Source organism: Micromesistius poutassou (assembly GCF_964030765.1).
Source record: "Micromesistius poutassou genome assembly, chromosome: 1".
Lineage (NCBI taxonomy): Eukaryota > Metazoa > Chordata > Actinopteri > Gadiformes > Gadidae > Micromesistius > Micromesistius poutassou.
This window is the reverse complement of record NC_140271.1, coordinates 3,072,899-3,097,414: the sequence shown is the minus strand read 5'-3', so window position 1 is coordinate 3,097,414 and position 24,516 is coordinate 3,072,899. Positions and strand designations below refer to the sequence as shown.

The following is a 24,516-nucleotide window of genomic DNA, read 5'->3' as shown; positions in this document are numbered from 1 at the left end:
TATGTCTGATCTTGATATATATATTTAACAAATTGTGTGTAAAGTGTTGCTTCTGGCCACAAAATGGTATTGGCAATATCCGTTACATTTTTATGGACAAGTTACATACTCTTTCATACATGATTTGAATAATAAGTGGGTAGGCTTACTGTGTAGTATAGAGTTTTCAAAAACAAAATGCTAAATTGCATTACATAAAATATATTTTTAAGGTTCATCAAAATTGTACATGAAGATTACAGCCAACAGTGACAATATTAACGACAGCAGGCAGCGACTCTCAAGTCTTTTTCTATATTTTTTAATATTTATTTCATTGATTTTGTTACATTCACAAATTGTCCATGTTCCAATGAGGTACCAACATGTACAAAGTAAATCTGTATCTCTTCCTGTACTCAAGATAAGCTAAACCAAAGTTTAGCCATGTCCATTTTATACTTTTAAATAAAGATTCCCCTTTCTTCCTAAAACACACAGGGACTCCTTTGAGAAAACACGTCATGCCAGCAACAATATTAAATTATTTTATTTTACATCAGTTGAAAAAAAAAATAAAGCTTTCAAAGAAGAATCTCTTTATCATGTAAATTACACTTTGTGCCCATCTTCAAAAGTTAATTCTGCTTTCCCAGGAAGACAGCTATGGCACGTAGAATTGTAGATTTAAGTAGAATTGTGATTACTTAAAACTGAAACAAGTTATGAATAGTCTGCATTACTTCAGTACAAAGACAGATTGAAACCTAACAAGGTATTCACAAACTGCCATTTACTTTCCACATATACTTAGTAGTTGCTTTGAAAACGCCACAAAGTTCAATATTTACATCAACATTTTGCTTAATAAAACTATTTTATATCTTCAAAATAGTTTGTACCAAAACAATTTGTATACCCAATTAAAAATATTGGTTCAAGGTAAAAATCACACAACAGACCACTCTGAACTATTACTGTACATATAATACATAAAATAAGGTGGATGGAGTAGAAAGATGATGCCGTGAGCTGCCAGGAGACCTGCTGCTCTTTACGTTTGTTAAACCCCCCTCAAGCAGAGAACAAACTAAAGGCTTCAAGTTCTGCACAGGGCTGAGGAAAACTAATGAGGTCCCCACTGGAATGTTTCAGTTGGTGGTGAGACCAGCCGCCTCCGTCCACTTTGCCCACGTTTGTAGCCAGCTACTAAAAGGAGTCCACCACTCCAAATCTGTGTGGTTTGAAGTCCTGCCCTTTGACGGAATCATCTCGCCTGTTAGATGAAGCCCCAAAGAATGAACTAAACACTTCAAAACAAGGAGATGACGAGAGAGAGAGGGAGCAAGAGAGAGAGAGAGGGAGCAAGAGAGAGAGAGAGAGATCAAGGCCAGGAGGTCTCAGACCATGGCCACTTTCCCAGTCGCAGTGCTGGCTGCGTATGGCTTTAAACCTCATGAAAACCACACCAGTCCGGCAGAACAGTCTTCGTTTGGCCACTCATGTTATCGACACACTGTTGTAACACGCCGTATCGTACACAGTATGTCCCTGACTTTGTCCCTCCGGGGTGAAAAGGAGACTGCTACGGTGCCATGCTCCCCTCCCTTCTAAATAATCAAGCGAATCCCATTGCAGGGACAGGAGCCGACGGGGACGAACCGCGACGTGCATCTTAGAAGTCGTCGTCGGAGGTGATGAGCATGATCTTGTCGGACTTGCGCGGGGCCTTGCCGTTGCTCCCGGGGCCCTGCTTGGCGGTCTGGCTGGGCTGGACCACCTCCTGCGTGGACTGCTGGGCGTACTGCTGGTAGGCGGGGGAGAAGTTGTGGATGGCGTCCTGCACCATGTCCCCCGGGTTCATGGTCTCCTTCAGGCCGCTGGAGATGCTCTGCATGGGGGCGTTGTTCGCTGTGAGGGGGGGAGAGGGGAGGAGGAGGAGGAGGAGGAGGAGGGGGAGAGACGAGAAGCACATCAGAGACTTGGGGTGGTGGGGGGGGTGGGTGGTTTTTGATGGATTGACAGGGAAACACAAATGTTTGAATGGACTTATTTTTTTTTGCAGAGAGGAATATGTGGAGATACAGGAGGGCTAGGCGACGACAGGGAAGAAACAAACCAGCAGGAACAGGAAGGAGGCTTGTTTTCAATAGAAGAAAAAAAAATAAGGAACCTGATAAAATGACAACATCCATCATCAGACCAGACTTCCCCGACGCCTACAGCTCCAGACACGCCCCCCAGACAGACGCTTTGACGAGAACTCAAAACGTGATCTGACAGGGAGCGCCGCACAGAACGGGAATGTTGCTGGGAAAACAGAGCTGAACCATGAATGACCCCTGACATATTAAAACACACATCCGTGGTGTTTAGCCCGCCGACAATATACAGGATATAGGATATAGGACGTGTCCTCCGTATTCCTCCTGTGCTGAGAATGAAAAGTAAATCAACGGTGGGGCTGAACGACTTATCAAATTCAAACCGTCATCGCGATGTAATAGAAGGTGATTTGCAAATCGCAAAGGTTGATTTGTTACTGTTTTGTTACTGTTACTGACTGGAGATCAGTACGATTTGTATTTCTTCTTCTTTTACAATTCAATAGTTAAAGAAAGATGTTATATCAATTCATGTATCAATTCATCACACATAGGCCTGGCCTAAAGGAAAGAGAAGTGTATATGTTGACTGCTTCCAATGTTGTGTCGGTCATACTGGTGAATAATACAGAATAAACATAAAATTGCATACTAAATCGCAATCGCATTATTGGTCGAAATAATCGAATTTCGTTTTTTTCCCCCCAAATCGTTCAGCCCTGGTCAACGGACAGAGAGGCAGACCTTGCTGTACATTCACTGGCCCACATTGTACTGTACACTGATGGGGAAGACGGTTCAGTGTTGGAACCAAGGGGAAAGCGGTGGGAGACAAGTTATAATGAACAGCGTTACATACTCAAAGAGCATCAACTGCATTATCGTTTATGTTACACTTTCAATGCAATACTTGAACAAACCCATCATGCTGGTAGCCATCTGTGCGGCAGAGCACAGCAGAAGCACAACAACACAAGAACCAAGCACAGAGTCGACGCCGCATGTTTTAAAAGCCGACACGTTACACGCCCCCGCTTTGCAGCAAGACGACCATCAAGACGACCACCAGCCTTTTTAGCCTCTGCGGATCAAAAAAAACCCTGCATCCCTCCCATTTGAGAGGGGTCACTGGCGGTGATTTCTAGCATGGCTTATTGAGGTGGAAAGGGGAGGTAGAGATGCATATGTTGCCAGAGAGTGAGGCATGCATCCCCCCGCCCCCCCCCCCCACCCCCCCTTGGCTTGCAGATGTGCCAAGAAAAAGGCAAGAAGCCCCAAGAGATAAGAAGGAGGCCCCGTTTGATTGATTGCGTCTAGGTGGAAAAAAAAGTTTTATCTAAATCAGAGGTAATTGCTTTTGTTTTTGCTGCACGCTTGTTGAGGCAAACATTCGATGGATATTGCTTAATAATAGCTCCTCAGAAAGATGTGTTTTTTTTTGCATCATGGCTGGACAGATGGGTCAATAGGGCGGGACAATAAAATGAGTAAAATCGCTGCATGTGGAATGGGATTCGTGGATAGGAAAATCTTCGACATATTTCAGAACAAGTTAATAGGAAATGCTTCACCCTATATCAGCACTAGGTCCAGTCTTTGCTCCCTATTTGTCAGGGCCAGGTGAGACTCCTCATATTTGGTTGGTAAAAGCATGGCAGGCTGATGATGGATAACGCAACGCTTTTAACCTGGTCACCGCGGTACACCATTATACCCTGGTCCCCATTTGTCTTTGCCTTGTTGTTATCATACTAAATACTGTTTCAGTAGGAATCGCTCAGGGTGCCCGACCATGGAGAGGCTAAAACGTCCTGTCCTGAATAGCCCTGTAAGGTCTTTGAGAGACAGAGACAGGGACAGAGACAAAGACAGAGACAGAGACAGGGACAGGGACAGAGACAAAGACAGGGAAAGAGACAGAGACAAAGACATGGGCAGAGACAAAGACAGGGACAGAGACAGAGACAGAGACAGAGACAGAGACAGAGACAGGGGCAGACAAAGGGACAGGGACACATACAAAGAGATAGAGATAGATAGTTATATACACACACACACACAAAAACACAAAACTCAAAACATACAGTGTTGAATAAGACGCACGACGGACAGCCTTTCAGAGCCCATGGCCATTGTGACTCTGTCCATGTCTGGTTATGCTAACCCTGTCGCCGTGTTCTCACGGCGGAAACAGATAGCGGAGGTCTCACTATTTACCGGCGGAACCTTGTGGAGACGCTCGGGGCGACTTCCACTGGCTTCTGATAGCAACGAAGGAGCTAGGGGGTTAGCCCTCTTGCTCAAGGACACAAGACAGGGAAGCCGTGCCCGTTGGGGGATCGAACCGTGCACCTTTCCTATCGGCCTCCAGCCACAACACATCCCCCCCCGCCCCCCGCCCTGCCCCAACCTACCATCTTCCTCCGGGCTGTCATGTCGCCAGTGTACCACCGTCGCCGTTACCTGGTATTTCGTTCTTCTTCTCCTGGTAGACGTCGCAGGTGAAGGCGTATCGGAGGGCGATGGCGGCGAAGAACATCTCGATGCAGATGATGAAGTTCTGCCACCCCGCCGCCACCGTGCCGGCGCCCACCTCGTGGCCGTCGATGAGCCGCGCGTTGGGGATCACGCCGCAGCGCTCCAGGATGGCCAGCACCATGCCTGCAGCGAGGGGTGGGGGGGGGGGGGCGGGGGAGGCGTTTGACGTTACCGGGGGAGCGGTTGTTTCGATCGTTGAAGAGGAGGCTTTTATCCACGATCGATCGTGGATGGATGTTTGTTAGGGTCTGTATCGCTGAGCAGGCAGGGGATTTAGGCACGAGGGTGAGCCTGCCTGCAGGTGGACTGTCTGCAGGCAACAGGGGTTGGAACCCAGAACCTTTTAGCTGGGAGTCAAACATCATTATCGCCGCGAGACTATTATGCCGCCTCCAAATTGCATAGCAATTTAAATGTTCCGAGATAATGGAAAGGATAGCCTAGTCACTGTACGGGCGATGGACCCCTGGCCAAAAAGGTATTGGGTTTAATTTCCAAATGTCCACAGAATGAGATTTGTACCTCCCAGCCTTCTCCTTAATGAATCTGAACTGTAAGTCACTTAGGATGAAAGAGTCTTTTAAAATGAGTAACCCGAGTGAAAGCTGAGTGAATTAAAGTTCAATACACGATGAACCGACCTTGCCAGAAGGAGAGGAAGATGACCGATTTGATGGTGAGGAACTTCAGCACCGGTTCGTAGGGCCGGAGCAGGTCACTCGTGGCGAAGAAGAAGAGGAAGAGGGCATAGAGCGACAGGCTGACGGAGAAGTTGTAGATGATGCTGATGTACAGGTATCCTCCGTTGACGCTGCACAAGTCAGAGAGACAGCCGTGGTGTCAGATTACAGATAAGAACACTTTTACTCAATTATACATAGGGTGTACGGTGTGAATGCAAGTACGGTGTTGAAAGGCAAACATGTTGAAAGGAGGCATTCAAATGAATGACATTTGACGAGACCCGATGAACAGATAAAGAGAAACTGATTCTTGGGGAATCCACTGTTCTATTGAACAAAAACAATAAGAACTAAGGACGCTATTATGCTGCTGCGGCTGCTAGTGGGGGCTTTGTCACGTTTTAAAACTGTTTATCTGTCCCAATATATTAAGGGATTAGGAATTACTGAGAAGAAATAACAGGCTTTTAAATGAGGCTTTCAAGAGCATCACGGTTACAGCTATCAAAACGCATTATCCTGATACCTTCAATAAAAAAGAAATTGGACGGCAAAAAAAACAAAGAACAGAATGCGATGCAGATCTCGCACAGCCTATCTAATATGTGGGGAGATACCCTCAAATCGAAGTTGACATTGCGCAATTTAAATTCATAGCCTTTGTGCGAGTTCCTATCTAAAATAATAATACAGAGCGAAAACATCTGTGACAACCCAATCATCCTTGGCGCGCTACTCGATTAAACCGATTTCTATCAACCATTGGGGTGGGGGAGGGCCACCTGTGAGTAGAAAACTGATAAGTTTGTTTTCTTCCTTCGTTCATTAGGAGACATTGTACTTTTAACGCTAAAACCATTACTGCCGAGAATTCTTTTTTATTGTTGTTCTTTCTTGTTACAACCACTACAGGGTTGCGTGAACGAAAACCTCCATTGCTGAAACTTCCCTCATTCGATCCTTAGCAGGTCGTTCAAATATTTTCAATAAAAAGCCTTCTGGACTCAAAGGGATTCCTTGTAAATCTCATGCTGTCGGCGCTTCTTACGTTCAAGTAAAACCGAGTGTAATGCTCAACGGAGTGTCCACCTATAAAGTTAGTCACACATTTTGGGGCAAGTGGAGGATTTTAACATTCAAATGGAAGGCGTGGCACAACTCACCTGAAATCACCGTCATGATACCGGCCCTCTGCCTGCAGGATTATGGTGATGACCGACATGATGGGCTTGACCACGCAGAACTGAAGGGTAGCCTGGGGGAAGAATGATGAAGAACGATGAAGACGAAGGCCAAAGAACACAGTAACCATCGTGGCTGATTTAATGGATTTGACTGCAGCTAACGACCTCCAAGAATATAATGTTGTAAACAGCATGCCTTGCATTATAAATCACACACACACACACACACACACACACACACACACACACACACACACACACACACACACACACACACACACACACACACACACACACACACACACACAAAAAGATCTTTCTAAATGGGAATATTCTTTCAAGCTGTTAGAACTCATGGTTTGCAGTGCAAGTTGAAAAACAACACAATGGGCAAAAGAAAAGACAAACGTGCAATAGCACAGTGGAGCAGCGAGGGGACCTCATGGGTGTGTGATGTATTGGAGTCTGAATAAACCAATCTAATTGTGGCTGCTGTTAAAAAGAGGCATGGCTGTGGCAGTGAACAAAATTGGACCAAACAGACTTTGGCGGGCATTCACCTCCAGAAATGTAACTTTGGAAAAGCCAGGGCTAATAAGCATTTTCTATAAAGTGTTATGATCAGAATAATGACACATAATGGTTCTGAAAGGACACCATCTAATGCTTCCCAGTGGCCTTTTCAGGACCAATTCATCAGATGGTTTATTCTTTGTTATTGACTGAGAGAATGTAGAACAGCATGATTCAGGTTGGAAAAATCACCAAAACAACAGATAATCTGTTAAACAATCAGTACCGATTCTCATACTGTGAAATGTATGATTGGATATGAAGCATATTCACCATTTTGTTGAATTCTATTATAATGAAGAGTTGACCAACAACAAAGCATAAAACTGTCTATCAAGTCAGAAAATGTAGTGGTAGCAGGGGGAAGTAACTATGCATGACAATGAGGAATTAATGAGTGCAGGAATTCACTCAGACACTACAGGGTGGACTGCACTCAATGCGTGGCCTTGTGAGTGCTAGAACTGTAGCATAAATTTAACATAAAAAAAACTGACAAAGAAATCCACATCATTCTGGTCATTGACATTGTGATGCTTGCCATCTATCTGAAGGAACAAACAGAAAGCAGAATTACTTTGGAGGAAAAAAAAGGCCTCACGCCAATCTCCTGTCAAAGATGCTCTTGTCAGCAACAAAAAAAGCTTATTTTCACCACCTATTTTCTGTTTGGAAGACATGCCGTTCAGTTCCGATTTCCATCAGTTAGACTGCAGCCTCATACACACTGTGAGCACAGCTCAAAGCTGAGCTAGACTACCTTCAAGTACATTTCAATAGCTTTTTAGTTTTGCATGCAGCTACAAGTGGGCTATCATCTTGACAAGAAGACAACCAATTTTATAATCTTAAAAATGCCTTTTGGATTTTCCTGGTGATGTATATTGTGTGTGAAACATGCATTTCCATGACAGAAGGGAAGGAGCCACTCACTGGCAAAGATTGTCATTGGAGCTCACCTGTTTACAGAATCGTAGAAAGCCAATTGAATAACTCATTCCAACCAAGCAGCAGGTTCCATAGAGACAACTTGACCTGCGGAGAGGACAGAATTCAGTGACCTGGAGTACAAATTTCCTTCACAGAAAAATAATTTAAACGGTTACTATAATTATTAGAGTGTACTGCTTCACACAGAAATTATCAATCGGATGAGAGAAAACTCAACAAATATGTTATTTAGTACTCTTAGTACAACGTGTGCTTGTTTAATTAATTGCATTACAATAATCAGTCAAATGAAATGCCTCTAGATGGGAGTGCATTGCTGTAATTGTTGAAAATTGTATCACACAAATATATACTCTAAACTGTCCTTGCACTATATTAGTAAAAAAGTCCTTACAAAAAAATCCTTACAGCTTTCACAGAGATCCCCAGACAGAGATGTTAGACTGCGTGTTGCTCTGGATGCCATATGAAAGGTGATCATTTGGTCATCCATCATGGAAAACCGAATTACATTGCATTGGTGACCATGCCCAATATTCCTTCCCTCAGCATGTTATGAAATGTTGTACGTTTTGAATATAGAAAATCTAGTCATCAATAAAAACAGCTTAGATGTGTTGTGTAACACCTTTAACCTGATTGTGGTTTGCTAATCGACGTATGGAAATTAGTCAGGTGTTGCAAGGACAGAAGAGAATTGGAAAAACACCAAATGACACAGATTTGCCTGCCTCGTCTCTACTAAATAGGGTTTAGCTGGGATAAGGCTTGTCTGGTTTTAAGCCAATGTCTCTCCCTTTTAAGAACCTGGCAAAGACTTGTAGTTGTGCAACTGAGCCAGGTGATGTTCTAAAAAGATCTTTGAACAACTTTGTGTACTCATGAGATTAACCATCTTTTTATAGGATTGACATAAAATTTCAAAATCATAGCAGCTTTATGAATTATTAATAATTATACATGTCGGTTTGGTCATTCTAGCGCGCATGATGTTCTTATTCGTGATGCTGCGGGTAAATGTGAGCAATCACCGCCAAGCAAATACACCAAGCCTTGCCTGTTCACCCACAGCTACAGGAACACATATTGGGCCTGTGTGGTCCAGTGACCCAGATAAGAGTCTATTCACCCGACAGCGAGCTTGTTTGGAAATGAGCTAGCTAGCGCCCGCTGTGAAGTGATGGATCCTTCAGAGCTACAGAAGAGTACTCACAAGGGGCTCACTGTGAGTAGCACTGCTACCAGAGTACTCACTGTAAGTAGTACTACTACAAGGGTACTCACTGTATGGGTTTTCCTCGGATCTCGGACATGATAGCACTCTCTCCCCCGAGGTACTCGAACGCCAGGCTCAGGAAATTGTAAATGACGAATGCTGTGAGAGGGAAAATAATAAAACTATGTTATATAGTTAAGCAATTGTTTAAAAAAATATTACCATGTGCGGGCCTGGCTTGTTAAAGAAAATGAAAAACACGATATTCAAGAAAGATTGAGATTGAAAAAAGGACAAACTTATAATTATAGCAATGTTACAAAGCTCATATTCAGGCTTGTTTTAATTCGCAAAACTAAATAAGTTTCCAGGGTTTCTTTGTCCAGGAAATCTTTTAATCCTTTGTTGCTATTTAAGGAGGGCTTAAACAAAGCCAATGCAGACTGCACCCACTCTGCAGACAGTTCTTCATAGTAACTTACCTGCAGGGGCTAATGGCATTCCTACCCAACGCAGTAGAATAAAAACAAGCATAAACCCAACGAAAGGTTCTACAACTTAATCTGTAATCGAATCACTGTAATTCTCTAACCTTACATGCATGTTATAAATATAAAGCAAAAAAAAAGAGAAGCCTTAGATCATGGATTAACATTACAGAATTGCTGGAAGACAAATCTGGTTTTCATCACATGGATTGAATACAAAACCCCACACAAAACACAAAAGCAGGATGGTGCAACGTATCCAAGCAATAGAGCTGTTTTGCGGGTGAAAGCTTCTGAATCACACACGCCTATCTGATGTTACAGCTCCCGAGAACAAAACCTTTTGAACAATGTTTTCACAACTATATCAATTACAAACTAGTCTGGTCAGTTTCTTTTCCCCCCCATTTGTTTTCCCCACCCTGTCCCCACTCCATACGAAAGGGGAGACGCATTGGGAAAGGAGATAAGAAAGAGACAGGTTTTATGGCCCCCACCCCTCAGGTGACATACCTTCGTAGCAGTCGCGGACCGAGTCAAAGTAGACGTAGTACTGGTCGTTGCTGATGAAGAGCAGGCTGAGCCAGGAGTCGAAGGCGTACACGGGCACGATGAACAGTATGCGGATGATGTAGCGCTGTTCGTTGGGCACCGTGTAGGACCGCAGGTGTGTGTATATCTGCGGGTGGAAAAGAGCAGGGAGAAAGCTGAATGCACCAAGAACATGAACTGAATGAAAACGAAATGCTCATCTCTGCCCTAAGGTGGATGATATTGGACATTTGTCATTGATACTTTGAGACTTTGCCCTGGAGTCCATATTCCACAGCAAAAAGATTTGATGGTGACATTGTGACAGGTTTTAGGCCACATTGTCACTCCTGATGATGAACTTGTATAGGCATACTGTGACATGATCTCACTCAAAAAACGGACCAATTTACAGTTTGGTGTTTCAAATAAATTCAACTAGATGCTGAAAACAGTTTGGTTGAACTACCGGTAAAGGATTTCTTCCCTTTTTTTTTGTGACTGTTGCGAATCAGAAATGATCTCTACATTGAAGATCTACAAACCGAATATAGTACGACAAATGAATGACAATACCAAACCAAATTTAAGATCAACTTAATTAACAATAGATACAATTGTCCATTGTGGTGAGTCTAGCTGTATCAGAATAACCTTTTTTGAAGAGATTTAAAATATAATCTATGGATTCATGTCCAAGACGACTGCGGAGATAGACAGCTGGCTTTGAACAGTGACTGCCAAGGGAAATGTATGTGTTCATTTGATAGAGCAAAGTGAGAGCATGCATAGTGCGAAAAGAGAAAGACCCTTGGGACGAACTCGGGAAAGCAACTGTAGCGTCACAATTGTACGAGATAGGGAGTGTGTGTGTGTGTGTGTGTGTGTGTGTGTGTGTGTGTGTGTGTGTGTGTGTGTGTGTGTGTGTGTGTGTGTGTGTGTGTGTGTGTGTGTGTGTGTGTGTGTGTGTCATTTTGAAGGACATCTTGCTGGAATGTGAATTGTGATGTGACAATACGTGCAACAGCCCCTGCCAGATAAGAAAGACACCAAGAAGACATTTTGATGATATCAGCTGGGCCTCTTGATAAACAATAATAATAAATAAGCTCAAAATACAAATGCACACAACTCTCTCTGGGAAACAAAACAAAAGGCGCACCACAGTTGTAATGTCAATGCACAGGCCATCCATCTTCACACACACACACACACACACACACACACACACACACACACACACACACACACACACACACACACACACACACACACACACACACACACACACACACACACACACACACACTGACCTTTTTAAGTCAAAAGGACTTTGTTATTAGTTGAAACTCCGCTGCTGTGAAGCGGAAGTATGGAAGCATGGCATTGACGCCCACCACAGCGTCACATATCGGAATTTGGTGTTTTGTTGGCTATACAACAATGACACTTTGTGTGTGTGTGCGTGTGTGTGCGTGCGTGTGTGTGTGTAAACTGTTCCAATTCAAGACAAAGCATATATGTATTTAGGTGATCTGTAGTGCTATTCAAATGAGTTTAGTCTTAATCAGGCGCATGTCACAACTCAAACCATACTCATGTATTCAACCGTACATTTTGTAGCTTTGCTAATGACTCATTGTATTAGAAAAGCTTTTTCTAGGCGGGGTGCTGACGAGGTGGCGAGTGTGAAGAAAGCTTGCAACCGAAGGCCCGCCTAAAAAAAAACACACACACACACACACACACACACACACACACACACACACACACACACACACACACACACACACACACACACACACACACACACACACACACACACACACACACACACACACACACGTGGGCGGAAACCACAACTACCCGAAGAACAGTCATGCAAACACGGTGAGCTCATGCAAATAACTCAAGGCAAGAAAAGTGCAGATGGACAAAGTCAGACAAGACCCCCTCAGCCATGTTAACCTGAAGTCAGGTAAACACCACTGTTTACCATCAGTGATTGATGAACATGCCTGCAGCTTTATGTTTTAAAAAGCTCTATCAGACTGACGTTTTTGTTCTCTTCAACTGGACGTATCCGGTTGAAGTTAAGCAAAAATATATTAATAGGTTATTTTATCTATTTCGGATATAAAGTGTTTTGATTGCTACACTTTCCATGGGCGCCGCCATTGTTTTATTTTTTATTTGGCAGACTGTGATGCTGCTTGATCGTCATTAAGTGAAACAGCTCAAAACAGCGCTTAGAAACAACAAGCACATGATACGAAACAAACTTGAGGCCATTCTTGGAAAAGGTCATAACTAGTAGCAATCCTTTTTTATTTGGTTGGACATGAATTGACCAGGATTGACGCTTGTACAAACTGAGTGACTGGGGCCTAGCACTGTGAATGACATCTCTTGTGAAAACTTAAAGAAGTGAATAGCAGGCAGCTAACAAGCAGTAAATGCAAGGAGTAGCCTAGTTACACTATGGGTAATACAAATCAAAATAATCAAGATGAAAATAAATCCCACACCTTTGTGCATGGAGAACCGATATAGTTCTCATATAAGTTTGTGTTAATTTCATAACCGCACTGCTGCAGAAGTAATAAATGAGCCAGTAGCTTAGCAACCGCCTGCCTGTAAAACTGTTTACAATATCCAGGAAGCTGAATAGATAAGAGCTGTGGATATATAAAAGTGCTCGCCTAACTGTAATAAGGTTTTGTGCAATATTTCCCTTTACGTGCACACACACACACACACACACACACACACACACACACACACACACACACACACACACACACACACACACACACACACACACACACACACACACACACACACACACACACACACACACACACACTTTAGGTGTACAGATTACAAATTAGTCGCAGCTGACGACCACAAAAAGTACAAGTTCATTATCTTTAGTAACCTCAGCAGGGCACGGGGATCGATTGGGAAATAATTATTTGTTATGGAACCTCGAGAGCACTTCAGGCTTTATTAAATGACAACATCATTAAATGACCACAGCATCATTAAATGACCATTAGAGAGGATGCTGACCATCCAAGAGGGTTGGGGTTTGATGTATTTCACGCCTCTCTCGACACACACACACACACACACACACACACACACACACACACACACACACACACACACACACACACACACACACACACACACACACACACACACACACACACACACACACACACACACACACACACACACCTTCCTAATGGCTAGGAAAAGCTGGCGCTGTTTTCCATAATGCCAACCTGGGTGGAATTGAGCAGCATTCTGGGGGATGGCTTAAGGCCAAAGTATGGAACAGCCCATTTTTTGCATAATAGCAGCAGTCCATCAGAGCCACGTGGCAGTTTAATTAGAGAGATGGAACGATTAAGAAATGAATCTGAATTCATTAATAGAATCACAGCCCCGGGTAATCTCGCATAAAGAAACAACAATACAACATCAGGGCAAGACGTGATATTCAATCATGCGTCCATATTGTGTCAGGTGGCCGAGAGCATGCGAGGTCAGCATCAGCTACATTTAGTATTCACAACGTGTGGCACAATAATCCACAGCCAATCTTGTTTCTAACAAAGTCAAAACGGCACACCAGCAGCATTCAAAAGCCAGCACTGCAGACTTTAGTTTGTCTCTCCCCCCACCCCCTTGCCACACTTAATAGGGCTTTACCTCCGGCCCATCCTAGCCAACGTACAACTTCTGCCCCAGCCCCCAGCTACACGCAAACACGTGTTTTTGTGACGTTAACATCACTCAGGGTTTGAAACGGCCTCCCTGTGGGAGGTCAAGTGCAGCTGAATCCCTGCAGTTGTTTTGAGTGCAGGCCATGGTTGGATTCAGACGGTTGGAACCGTCCTGAATATTTTATCGTTTTCAAAAATGTTGTTCGGGGTCACGTTGGTTTTTGTTAACACTGGATTGACGAGCAGTGCAAAGAAAGTCCAAACACACACATAAATACAATGTTTAAGATGGTGCCCCACATAATAACACATATCCTTCTAAACCGTTTCTCTGAATTCAAACCTTGTGAACTATAAAGTTGTTTATTTGTTGATGGTTTTATTATGGCGGTATCTCACCAAGCCGTATATAAAGTATTGCATTGCAAGGCGTCTTGGCCGTGATCCTTCCTTGAAGCTTTAAAAGTAATCTCTGTTGATTTGTCCACTGATTAACGCAAAGGCACCCTGTTGTATTATCTGAAGTTCAACGTTTGCAGTTTACACATAACAGATCAACAGGCCAACACAATATATGAAGATAGTGCACCCACAGAGTGCAATCACATAGGCCTACATGTGCACACCACACCCTGTCCCAAATTTCATTGTATAATTCATAAATGAATGATCAAAATATCCGTACCGTTTTTAATGGTATTGCCATATTTATTAAAAGGTCCGTTTTTGAACTGACCCCAAGTAATAAATAGCCTTTAATTAAATCAACATCAATGTTATGCAGGCGTTCACGTGAGCCAAAGAAAGACTTGACAGTGATAAACGAAGCCATTTAAGTCACTCATGCTCGACTTTCCATATTTAGATTTCTGTATCCAGGTGTGCCAACGCGTTAAGTTTATGTTTGCCCTGATTAAGTCAAGCCTCTTCACAATTTCAATAATAGCATTGTAAAAGAAAACAAATTAAAAACGTTCATTATAGAAAAGGAACAACGACAACAACACAAAAACACTCACCTGGTGACAAGTCATGAGCAACGCAGACCACACGAATATGCCCGAGAGGGCCTGGGCGGTCATGGTGTTGAGGAAGATTTGATGACCCACCAGGATGGTCCCATTCCCGTCCCGGAGAATAGTCATGTTGGAGTCGTCCGACATCTCTGGCAGGATGGGCGCTGGCAGGTGAACAAAGGTCTCGTTCTGGGTAATGGTTGCATCGGTGTATTGATCCAATGCCGAGGCGTTCATCTGTAGTTGGTGGGTGATGATCAAAAACATAGTACATGGTTAACATGACTGAATCTTCTTCTGTACTGCAGTGTCACCGACCTATTCGGGGAACTTACATGAGCCTACAGCCAAGTTACAGTAGCAGCCTATAGATTGCTTAGCGTTAGTCTCTTAATAATTCAACAGCTTACCTTGGCCCCGGTGTCGTTGAGGATGTCCCCAGGCTCTCCAAATACACTTGTTGTTCTGATTTGAAATATCAAAACTAGTTGACCACTTATATGAAGTGTCGAATATAAAGAAACTTGCCAATTCGATCACTTTTCCTGGATATGGCATAGGGTACTACACCCCAGGGTTCAACGCCTTCGACTACTTCCTCGTTGATACGGATGGTAAAACTAGGTCGAAGTCCGAGGCACCATACGTCGATATAACACAATCGTTAAAAGTCTGAATTGTTCCAATAGTTCCGTATACTATGGCCCCAGTTCAGCATAATGACTTAATTCGTCTTTTAATAAACGGACCTGACGCCTTCTCTTGTGTAAGCGGGATAAACAGGTTCGGCGGCACACAGGTGAACCTGTGACGTGAACGCGCATGTCGTCATGGTCACGTTTCACCGTGTCCGAAAGTTGCCCTGATCCACTATTGATCCGCCTGCTATATGCAGTACAATTGTGTTCCTCTAACGAAGTAGGCCTACAGTGTGAATAATTAAGGTGTATGATTGTATATAACATTTGCGCATTTCTTGTCGGACTCTCAATAGGAAGGGTAGCTGCTATCACATTAATTCGAACAACTGATCATTACCTTTGGTAATGTTGTGCCAGCGCAGTTCAGACAGACATTTAATTTGTATAGCGCTTAATCACAGGTACAGTCTCAAAGGGCCTAACAGGCCATATATTTATGACACCCCCCTGACCCTAGCATAGGGCAAGAAAAAACTCAGACATGCATTAAAAATCGGTGAAGTTTCATTAAAGGACAGGACATAAATAAGATTGTGCTCATATACATAGTCAGTCAGCATTTATTACATTGATCTCAAATTGACAACAATCTATTCATAAAGGGACACATATTATAGTAAGAGACAATATGAAAATTACAAATATTAGACGTTGTAGTTGTCTCTTTTTAAACTTTTACAGTCTTAGACATTCTTTGGCAGCCCGACTCATGACCTGCTACCAGACTTGACAGCTTTTGATGAGGTCTCTCATGAGTTTCACCGCCTCTATAGAGGAGTCCTTCAGGGCCAGTCCCAGCAGCACAGGCCTGTTGCCAGCCTCTTGTGACACACGGGTTGCCAGGTTTTTGGCACACACATGTGTTAAAGGCTGAAAAAAAAGAAAGAGGAAGCATTAACGTGACATACAAGACTATTAAAAGAACCTGGCATACATTGCACACTGCACTCAATTTAGTTTGGTGACAAGGTAGTGGTTTTCCACTCCACTGTCCCAGATTCCCATCAATGCATCCCTTCCTTTCACCCTGCACACAGAACAATTAGCAGAAAAGTGTCCAGCTGAATATATCATGCCAAACAGTATGGCGTGATTGACAGTTCCACATGAATACCATCGCTTCAATTCTTTTTAGAAACCATTCTAAAAAAAGAAAGAAGTCTGATATAAAGACTTGTTAATTGCCATGGTTATGTTGGCAACTAAAACTAGCAGTCCTCTAAGTGGGTAACATTTTTATTTTTTTTGGTACAGGCCCTGTGGCGGTTTTCCTCCAGTCTATTTTAAAATACCTTACTTTCAGATGGCACTGTGGACAACCACAGGAAGAAGTTCCTGAACACATCACCATCTTTAAGAATTTATCACTTTAATTGGAAAACAGACTTGGACATGGGTGTTTACTTTATTTAGAATTTTAAGAAAAGATGTTGGACTTGTGTAACATAAAAAATGGTTCAGAGTACTGCAGAAGGTTAAACAACAGTCAATTCCAGCCTGAAAACCAGCCGTATAGGATAAACATAGTGGAACTACAATGTTGATTTCAACCAAGGTTGGACGGCAATATACACATTTATCCGATGTGTTAAAAACCTTCCAATTTATTTCATCCCCATTATGCCACAATTAATTAAATAATGTACTTGTTTAAAAAAATAGGCACAAACAACTTTCCCTGTCTGAGCTAAATTCAACTGAACAGGGAGCATGTGACAAGAGTCATGATAACGGGCTAAACAAATGAACACAAACAGTGACCTGTGTCAATGTGTGTGTACAGATCCTTTCCTGGCTGGGAGGGTTCACTCTGAGAAAAATGTATCTGGTAGTGTGGTTGGATGTAAAGAGTCATCCAAAAGTCAGGGTGTGTTTTCAATAGCTTTAAAAACTTAAATAAACTCACACACTATTTATATATTTACCGTACCTCATCTTTTCCCATCAGTACTTTGGTGGTGAACATTGGCATGCTGACATCATTTGATTTGGATTCTGGTGTGATGGACACCAATGTTCCAATCTTCCCATATTGTGTGAGAACTATGAATATATAATTGCTGAATTCGGTACAGATGACCTGCGTCCTGATTCCATTGATTTCCTTCTCCGTTTGTTTTGTTTTGATCATGGTGGTGGACATGGTCAATCCTGTAGGACGCAGATTAAGGACAATTAAGAGTAAACATTAACAACAGTTAATTGATTGTAAACAACTCCCATGAGCAACACGCAGGCAAGCATCTCATACAGAGATAATGAAAACACACACACACACACACACACACACACACACACACACACACACACACACACACACACACACACACACACACACACACACAGCAAGTTATTAGATATACCTTTGGTATTCTGCTACATCTGTGAAAATGCCTTCTTGTACTGTTTACTCGCAGTAAAACACAAACATCCTCATTTATTATAGCCTGTGTCCTGAGCACCATAGCGAAATCTACTGATTTCAAGTTAAGTCTGCAATGTCTGCTAGGTTAGCAGATTCATTTTCGCAAACAGTAACTTATCAGTCGCCTTTTATAGCAAACGTGTTAAGGTATTCAGGCTGACATGTCCATTTAAAGCAGCGATTGGGACCTCATATAATGTCACTATATTGCACGTGTTGGTTCTGATGCAAAACACACCGTGAGCACAAGCCCGGAAGAAGACAATAACAGGCTGCATTAGCATACATTAGCTCCGGGACAAAACGTACTCATACGTAGCTGCGGACAACAACGATTTCATTCTTACCCTGGACCACAGAGCCGGAACAGTAAATGATGTCTTTCAGAAACAATGTCAGCGATGTACTTGCGCACAGTTTCGCTTTTGCTTTGTCATGCTCTTCAACCACGCAAGAAGCAACCAAAACTCCCTCGCTTGTTTGCACATGCGCAGACGGAGCAATATACAGTACGAACTAGTGACGTCATGGTAAGGGAGGCACAGCTTGATGTTATCATTTTATGGAACTTCGAGCACATTCATTCATAAAATAAGATGCCATTAAACGTATTTTCATTCACAAACAGGTGCAGACAATGTTTTGAAGGAGTTGTAGTATATTCCAATGTAGCCAGAAGGTTAAATATTATCACACAAGTGAATCGATAAAGACATTTTGGAAGCGGATGAAAGATGATGAGACACTATCACGTCTCCATTGACAATGAAACATATAAAAGCACAACAAGCATGCATATGTTTGTGTATGTACTCAATTAACAGTCAAATTATCAAAGTATATAAGGGTTGAAGTTATTTCACACATGTATCCCCCTATCAAAATATAAATCGGAGGAAAACGCATTGCAGAAAAGTTGTACATTTACTGAAGCAATAAGGGGTGATTGCATTTGATATGGACTCAACCATATTGAGTTAGATTAGTATGTTGAAACACTGTTCAATTGTCTGCCACGATAATACCATCAGATTATAAGAAGATGTAAGTGTACTATAGTCCCCCCCCCTACCGTACCCCACACCTCTTTGCTGTATTAATCTTTCTATACAGATGTCACAGGCGGGCTACTCACAGCCAAGAAGTGATGGGCTACTCAGGCATATGCATTGGTAGGGGGAGGGAACAAAAGTGCTGACACTGCAATTTATTTCCTTGGGTCGCTTGTGTGCCACTGAAGTTATGCCCGTGCCAGATGCAACATAAAGCGTCATTCACCATCCGAACGCTACACACACACTCACACACACAAACACGCACATACATGTACACACACACACACACACACACACAGATATCCCGCACATAGCAACACACACACACACACACACACACACACACACACACACACACACACACACACACACACACACACACACACACACACAGTTGGAACAAATACACACACACACACACACACACACACACACACACTGGGCTCAGCAAAATTATTATTCACTGAATAAACGTTCATAGAAGTGGTGGTTCTACTGTTCTCTGTTGTACTTGATCAATCACTCCAGGCCCAGGAGTGTGTGTCCTTGACACACTTGCCCGGTCACCTGATGTATTAGTTGTGTGCGTCTCCTTGCACAGCGGACAGCACTATTATGGAATCTCATTTGGGTGTTAAAAGTACAAACAAAGCACTCTGGGGTTACATAAAAAGGATGCCGGCCCCCTCCTTTGTTTCAAATACGTGCAGCCTCAGACTCAACATTGTGTTCGTATCAAATATTCAACACTATCACTTGGCGGAATCTTTGGTCGGTCTGTTATTCCCACAAGGGTAATGCACCGAGGGGGAATGGATTCCAGCCTCACACAAGTCACACCAGAAACAATAGGGAGGCAATGAGGACACTTCTCGGGAACACGCACAACGGCTGTGGCGTTCCGTCCATCACAGTAAAGAATGTCCTGAAGAATAAAAGCGTTTGGAGCGTTTCACTTATTACCGTTCTTTATTGTTGCAGACGCAGCCCAGAGTTTTTAAATTGAGGTTGTGAGATGTTTATTTTTGGTTTACATTATTAACAACATCTAATATGTCCACATTATGTAACATTTTATTCAGATGTCTGCGGCTTGCCGGGAAGAATCTTTAATTGAGTTATATATTTATATATATATATATATATATATATATATATAGTTATATGGTTCAATAAATCATAAGTATATGCAATTTAAAGTAGAATTCTAACATTAAACATTGTTTAAAAAGTAAGTAAAAGTAATGCAAGTTGTAAGTCATGGTGTTATGTTCACTTTGTAATGAAAAGTACAACGATTTACTATAACTGTATAAATCGGAAAAGGGTGGTAATATAGTCTATATAAAACTATATAAAGAGTTTTCTATGTTGTTTTCATGACACCAAAAGGTATTACAGATTGAAGACAATCTATGCAGGCACAGCCACTACCGGTAATAGGTCCTGCCACCATAGACTACTAACCACCGTGTGTTAAAGAGAATGCTGACACATCGCTCTTCTGCTGTATTTACATTCTCCACCTAACACTTGACCCTGTCTATAACCTTCCCTGCTCCTCACTACGCCACTATTTCCCCTCACTTACTCTCTACCGTTCCACTCAAATGCCTAAACCTCTAACCCCGTGTTTCCGTCTCTCTCATTACAGAGGACTCAAAATCCACACTTCCATTTGTTCCAAGTGAGGATTGCTTTCTTCAAATCTGTAATATGCTATGACTTCATAGGAATCTGTGGGACCACAATACAAGACAAGCATATAACGTCTTCAAAAGATGGGTCACCTTCTACTCATAACATTGGATGAAAATTGAGGTCTATATAACAACATAATATGGATGGTGAATGTTGTTCCTAGTTCGGCGCAGATTACAAGATGTTATTAATAATCGGTCACCCTGTTGCTGATTGTCTTCCTCCCTGTTTCTTGGACACAAGCTCTTGAAAGTGTTGTTATCTTGTCTGTAATTTTCTCTGATAGTCCTTTGCATGCCTGCTTGGCTTTTGAGACATGAAATCAGAAGGACTTGTATAAATGAGTTTTGGCATGTTTCCCGCTTAAAGTATGACTTGAGGACAATGATTAGAAATTTATCTTCTTCACATTTCTTGTTGCATGGAAACACCGGTGTCATGAATTATGTTAATATTTCTACTTTCATTTTGGTTCCAGCCGGAATCAACTGAAAAAAAGTCTTTATTATTCATGAACAGTGTGAGGACACGTCAGAGGCCCTCAGCGCCCACACGTACAAAGGCAGCAAAACACCTGGGGAAAATGATGCACACTCCCGTCACCTGCACCTTAGCAACTGTACGATGCCGCGGAGTAATGTATTAATTTCAGTACACAACAAAAAATATTCATTTGAGGAGGATGAAGTTGATGAGCCATTACAGGCCAAAAATCCTTTCCCCTCAGATGTATTGTGATGGACATCTCAACTCCACCCATCAACTCCTGCCAGCTAGCTGGACGTTATGAGGTCAAAAAGGGACATTGAAGCTGTTTTGTGCTAGAAATGGCATAGCCACTCAGCTTTTAGTGAGTCAAATGCGCTGAGAATATCTGTTTTGAGATGACGCCTGCCTCTGTATGAGCCAATTTAGATTTTAGACCGCTCCCGGCAAACTGCTGACCAATTAGGACATCTCTTCTCTTCCCTGATGAGTTTGGGAGGATCCTTCTTGCCTGTCAACCACAGATTTAGAAACACAACACTTTAGGGAGCTACGCAGGGAGGGAGGGAGGGAGCAGAGTAGGAGGGGACTTTCTTTGTTTATTTCAAAAATCTTGCTCTCTGCACTTGCACTTTATTACTCTCAAATCTGCCTAGAGTAGCTTAAAGGTTGTTTAAGTTACTAATTAGTTTGCCTTCTTAGTTTGTTTATGTTGTTTTATTTTGTGGGGTCAGGCAATACCTTGTCATTCATAGAATAACAGAGGCTGCCCCCTGATGCCATGGCATGTCGTCAGTTACTTTCAATAATGCTAACTTTCAAAGATGATGATGCTTACAATAGGAGAACAAACGTGGGCCTACTTTTACACTCAGAGTTAAGCACGTTATATTGATGAGTCTATTTACTGTAATCAGCTTTGTATGTGCATTAAAACACAACACAATTAGTTTACTTTGCCAACAATGTATTGAGAGGCTGATTAATTAAAACTAGGTCGAATTGGTAATTTATTCTACTGATCATCTTGCTGGTCTGTCTGGCAGCACCTCATTAATTCTGGACGACTGCGAGGCATACACATTGTAATGGTGTCATTAAATATCCCATTCGCTTGATGATGATATTCAGGTCAGATTCAATTATCTTTATTATTGATATAATAATCACACTATCAATACACTATGCTACCCGGTACCAACGTATCTATTTCACGCTTTGGCGTGATACCGGTTTTGTACTATGACTACCAAGACCACCACTACTGGTTCTCCATTGGGTCAAATGGGTCAAATGCTACATGTTTCTAATATGTGGATACCAGATAGTGATTATAACAACAATGCTTATTATTATTGTTTATAATAATATATAATTAGTTGTTGTAATTGTAGGGTATTGGATTAGCAGTGTGTGTGTGTATGTGTGTGTGTGTGTTTGTGTTATAGATGTAGTATGTATTCTCGTAAGTAGTCTAGTTAGTATTCTGGTTAATTAGCATGAGCATTAGTTAAATTTCCCGCAAATTGTAATTTGTTCTGCCTCAGTAAAGCCTGCCTTTCCCACACTATTCAAAGGTCTGCTCCCTTTCAATTGCACATCTTAATGTTCATTTTCAATGTACACAATTAGAGCTTTGTCTATGTCCCTGGGCTGAGGCCGAGAGCTATTTAGTCTTAACCCTGACTACATTTTCAATGACTTTCGATTCAATTTTAATTGAACACACTGAGCAGTTTCCAGATCCCGACACAGAGTGGAGACGAGAGCTGCGCTCTGGAATGCAGAGCAGTTTCACATGAGCGAGGAACATGCACTTGTTCACCTACTCTGCTCCATGAACCAGAAACCATGTGTGTGTGTGTCTGTGTGTGTCTGTATGTGTGTCTGTGTGTGTCTGTATGTGTGTTTGTATGTGTGTGTGTGTGTGTGTGTGTGTGTGTGTGTGTGTGTGTGCGTGTGTGTGTCAGCGTGCGTTTCATCATGTTTCAGATCAAAACAGGACTGAAATGCATATTTTAGAGCCTTGTGTCGCTGTTGTAAGAGAGAGAGAATGAGACGAGGGAGGGAGAGAGGGAAACAGAGAGAGAGAGGGAAATAAAGACATAGGGGATAGAGAAAGAGAGAGAGGGAGAGAGAGAGAGAGAGAGAGAGAGAGAGAGAGAGAGAGAGAGAGAGAGAGGAAAACCGAGAGAGAGAGAGAGGGTTGGAGAGAGAGAGAGAGAGACAAAGAGACAACGACATTAGGAGACAGTGAGAGAGAAAGAGAGATAGCGAGAGAGGGAGACAGCGGGGGAGAGAGAGAGAGAGAGAGAGAGAGAGAGAGAGACGGGGTGCTGCTCCTATGATCGTTTCATGTGATGTGTTTAAGGATGTGAATGTGTTTAAGGAATATGCCATGAGAGCTACGCCGCTGTGTATTCGACCCGTTGTGGCTTGAAGAAGCCGCCATTGTGAGCTGAGCCCCGAATCGAGGTGATGAATAAAGCAACACTGGTGGCCTCAGCACTGAGGAAGAGTCTTGCTTTTCATTTTCTGTGCATGTCGTTCCATTTTTGAGTAGCCTCTTCAAGTTTTCTCTCTGCAAACTTGGGGATTCTCTGTTGTGGGAGCTAGGTCTGGGCAATGTGGAAAAACGTATTATCAGGGTATGACTATATTATCATGCATTATATATTATCATGCATTTTACACAATTTCGATAAATATCATGGTATGCTTGTGCATTGAAAATACCCCAATTTAACACCAGTAACAATGAGGGTCACTACATTGAAGTACAGTATATGGGCATTTAAAGTATAGTCACTAAAAGTAGTTTTCCGTTCTCTCTGAGATTTTGAACTTCATATTTTGATCATTTGAGGGCTATATCTCCTCATTGAGACTTGAGTATAAAACTAGGTCTCCAGATAGATCTCATACATTAATTTCATGACGATACAATACAATTCAAAGACGTTAAACAAAACGTTGAACTATTGTCCACCTCTTGTGCCTCCCTTTTCCAATGTTGAGGGTTGATGATGGTATTCAGCACTGACAAAAGCCCTTTTAATTATGGAGTCGGTGCAAAAGCAGAGCTTTTTGAGTAGAATGGAGAGCTAGGCGGAAACATGATTGTAGATGCTGCCTCTATAGAGGAGGATA

The 24,516-nt window shown here is 42.4% G+C and overlaps 2 protein-coding genes across 2 annotated transcripts; both read right to left on the bottom strand.

The window, feature by feature from the left end:
• Positions 1 to 312: 312 nt before the first annotated feature.
• On the bottom strand, positions 313 to 15,685 carry tmem184a (transmembrane protein 184a). Its single transcript, XM_084466044.1, has 9 exons — positions 15,409 to 15,685; positions 15,002 to 15,235; positions 10,231 to 10,396; positions 9,298 to 9,388; positions 8,022 to 8,097; positions 6,469 to 6,560; positions 5,264 to 5,433; positions 4,548 to 4,745; positions 313 to 1,890 (listed from the first exon to the last, which is right to left on the bottom strand). The coding sequence occupies exons 2-9, from the start codon at positions 15,233 to 15,235 to the stop codon at positions 1,655 to 1,657; spliced, it is 1,263 nt and encodes a 420-aa protein (XP_084322170.1). The 5' UTR covers positions 15,409 to 15,685; the 3' UTR covers positions 313 to 1,654.
• Positions 15,686 to 16,243: 558 nt separating this feature from the next.
• psmg3 (proteasome (prosome, macropain) assembly chaperone 3) lies at positions 16,244 to 18,588 on the bottom strand. Its single transcript, XM_084488680.1, has 3 exons — positions 18,472 to 18,588; positions 17,630 to 17,850; positions 16,244 to 16,569 (listed from the first exon to the last, which is right to left on the bottom strand). The coding sequence occupies exons 2-3, from the start codon at positions 17,840 to 17,842 to the stop codon at positions 16,417 to 16,419; spliced, it is 366 nt and encodes a 121-aa protein (XP_084344806.1). The 5' UTR covers positions 17,843 to 17,850; positions 18,472 to 18,588; the 3' UTR covers positions 16,244 to 16,416.
• Between the last annotated feature and the right edge of the window lie 5,928 nt (positions 18,589 to 24,516).

Bases quoted from the DNA above. Each gene is read 5' to 3' on its own strand.
- psmg3 (XM_084488680.1), bottom strand. From the start codon at position 17,842: ATGTCCACCACCATGATCAAAACAAAACAAACGGAGAAGGAAATCAAT. The intron at 16,570-17,629 runs GTACGGTAAATA...CTTTTTTTTCAG, and splicing joins TACTGATGGGAAAAGATGAG to CCTTTAACACATGTGTGTGC.
- tmem184a (XM_084466044.1), bottom strand. From the start codon at position 15,235: ATGAACGCCTCGGCATTGGATCAATACACCGATGCAACCATTACCCAG. The intron at 6,561-8,021 runs GTGAGCTCCAAT...TTCTTCCCCCAG, and splicing joins TTCTACGATTCTGTAAACAG to GCTACCCTTCAGTTCTGCGT. The intron at 5,434-6,468 runs GTGAGTTGTGCC...TGACTTGTGCAG, and splicing joins TATCATGACGGTGATTTCAG to CGTCAACGGAGGATACCTGT.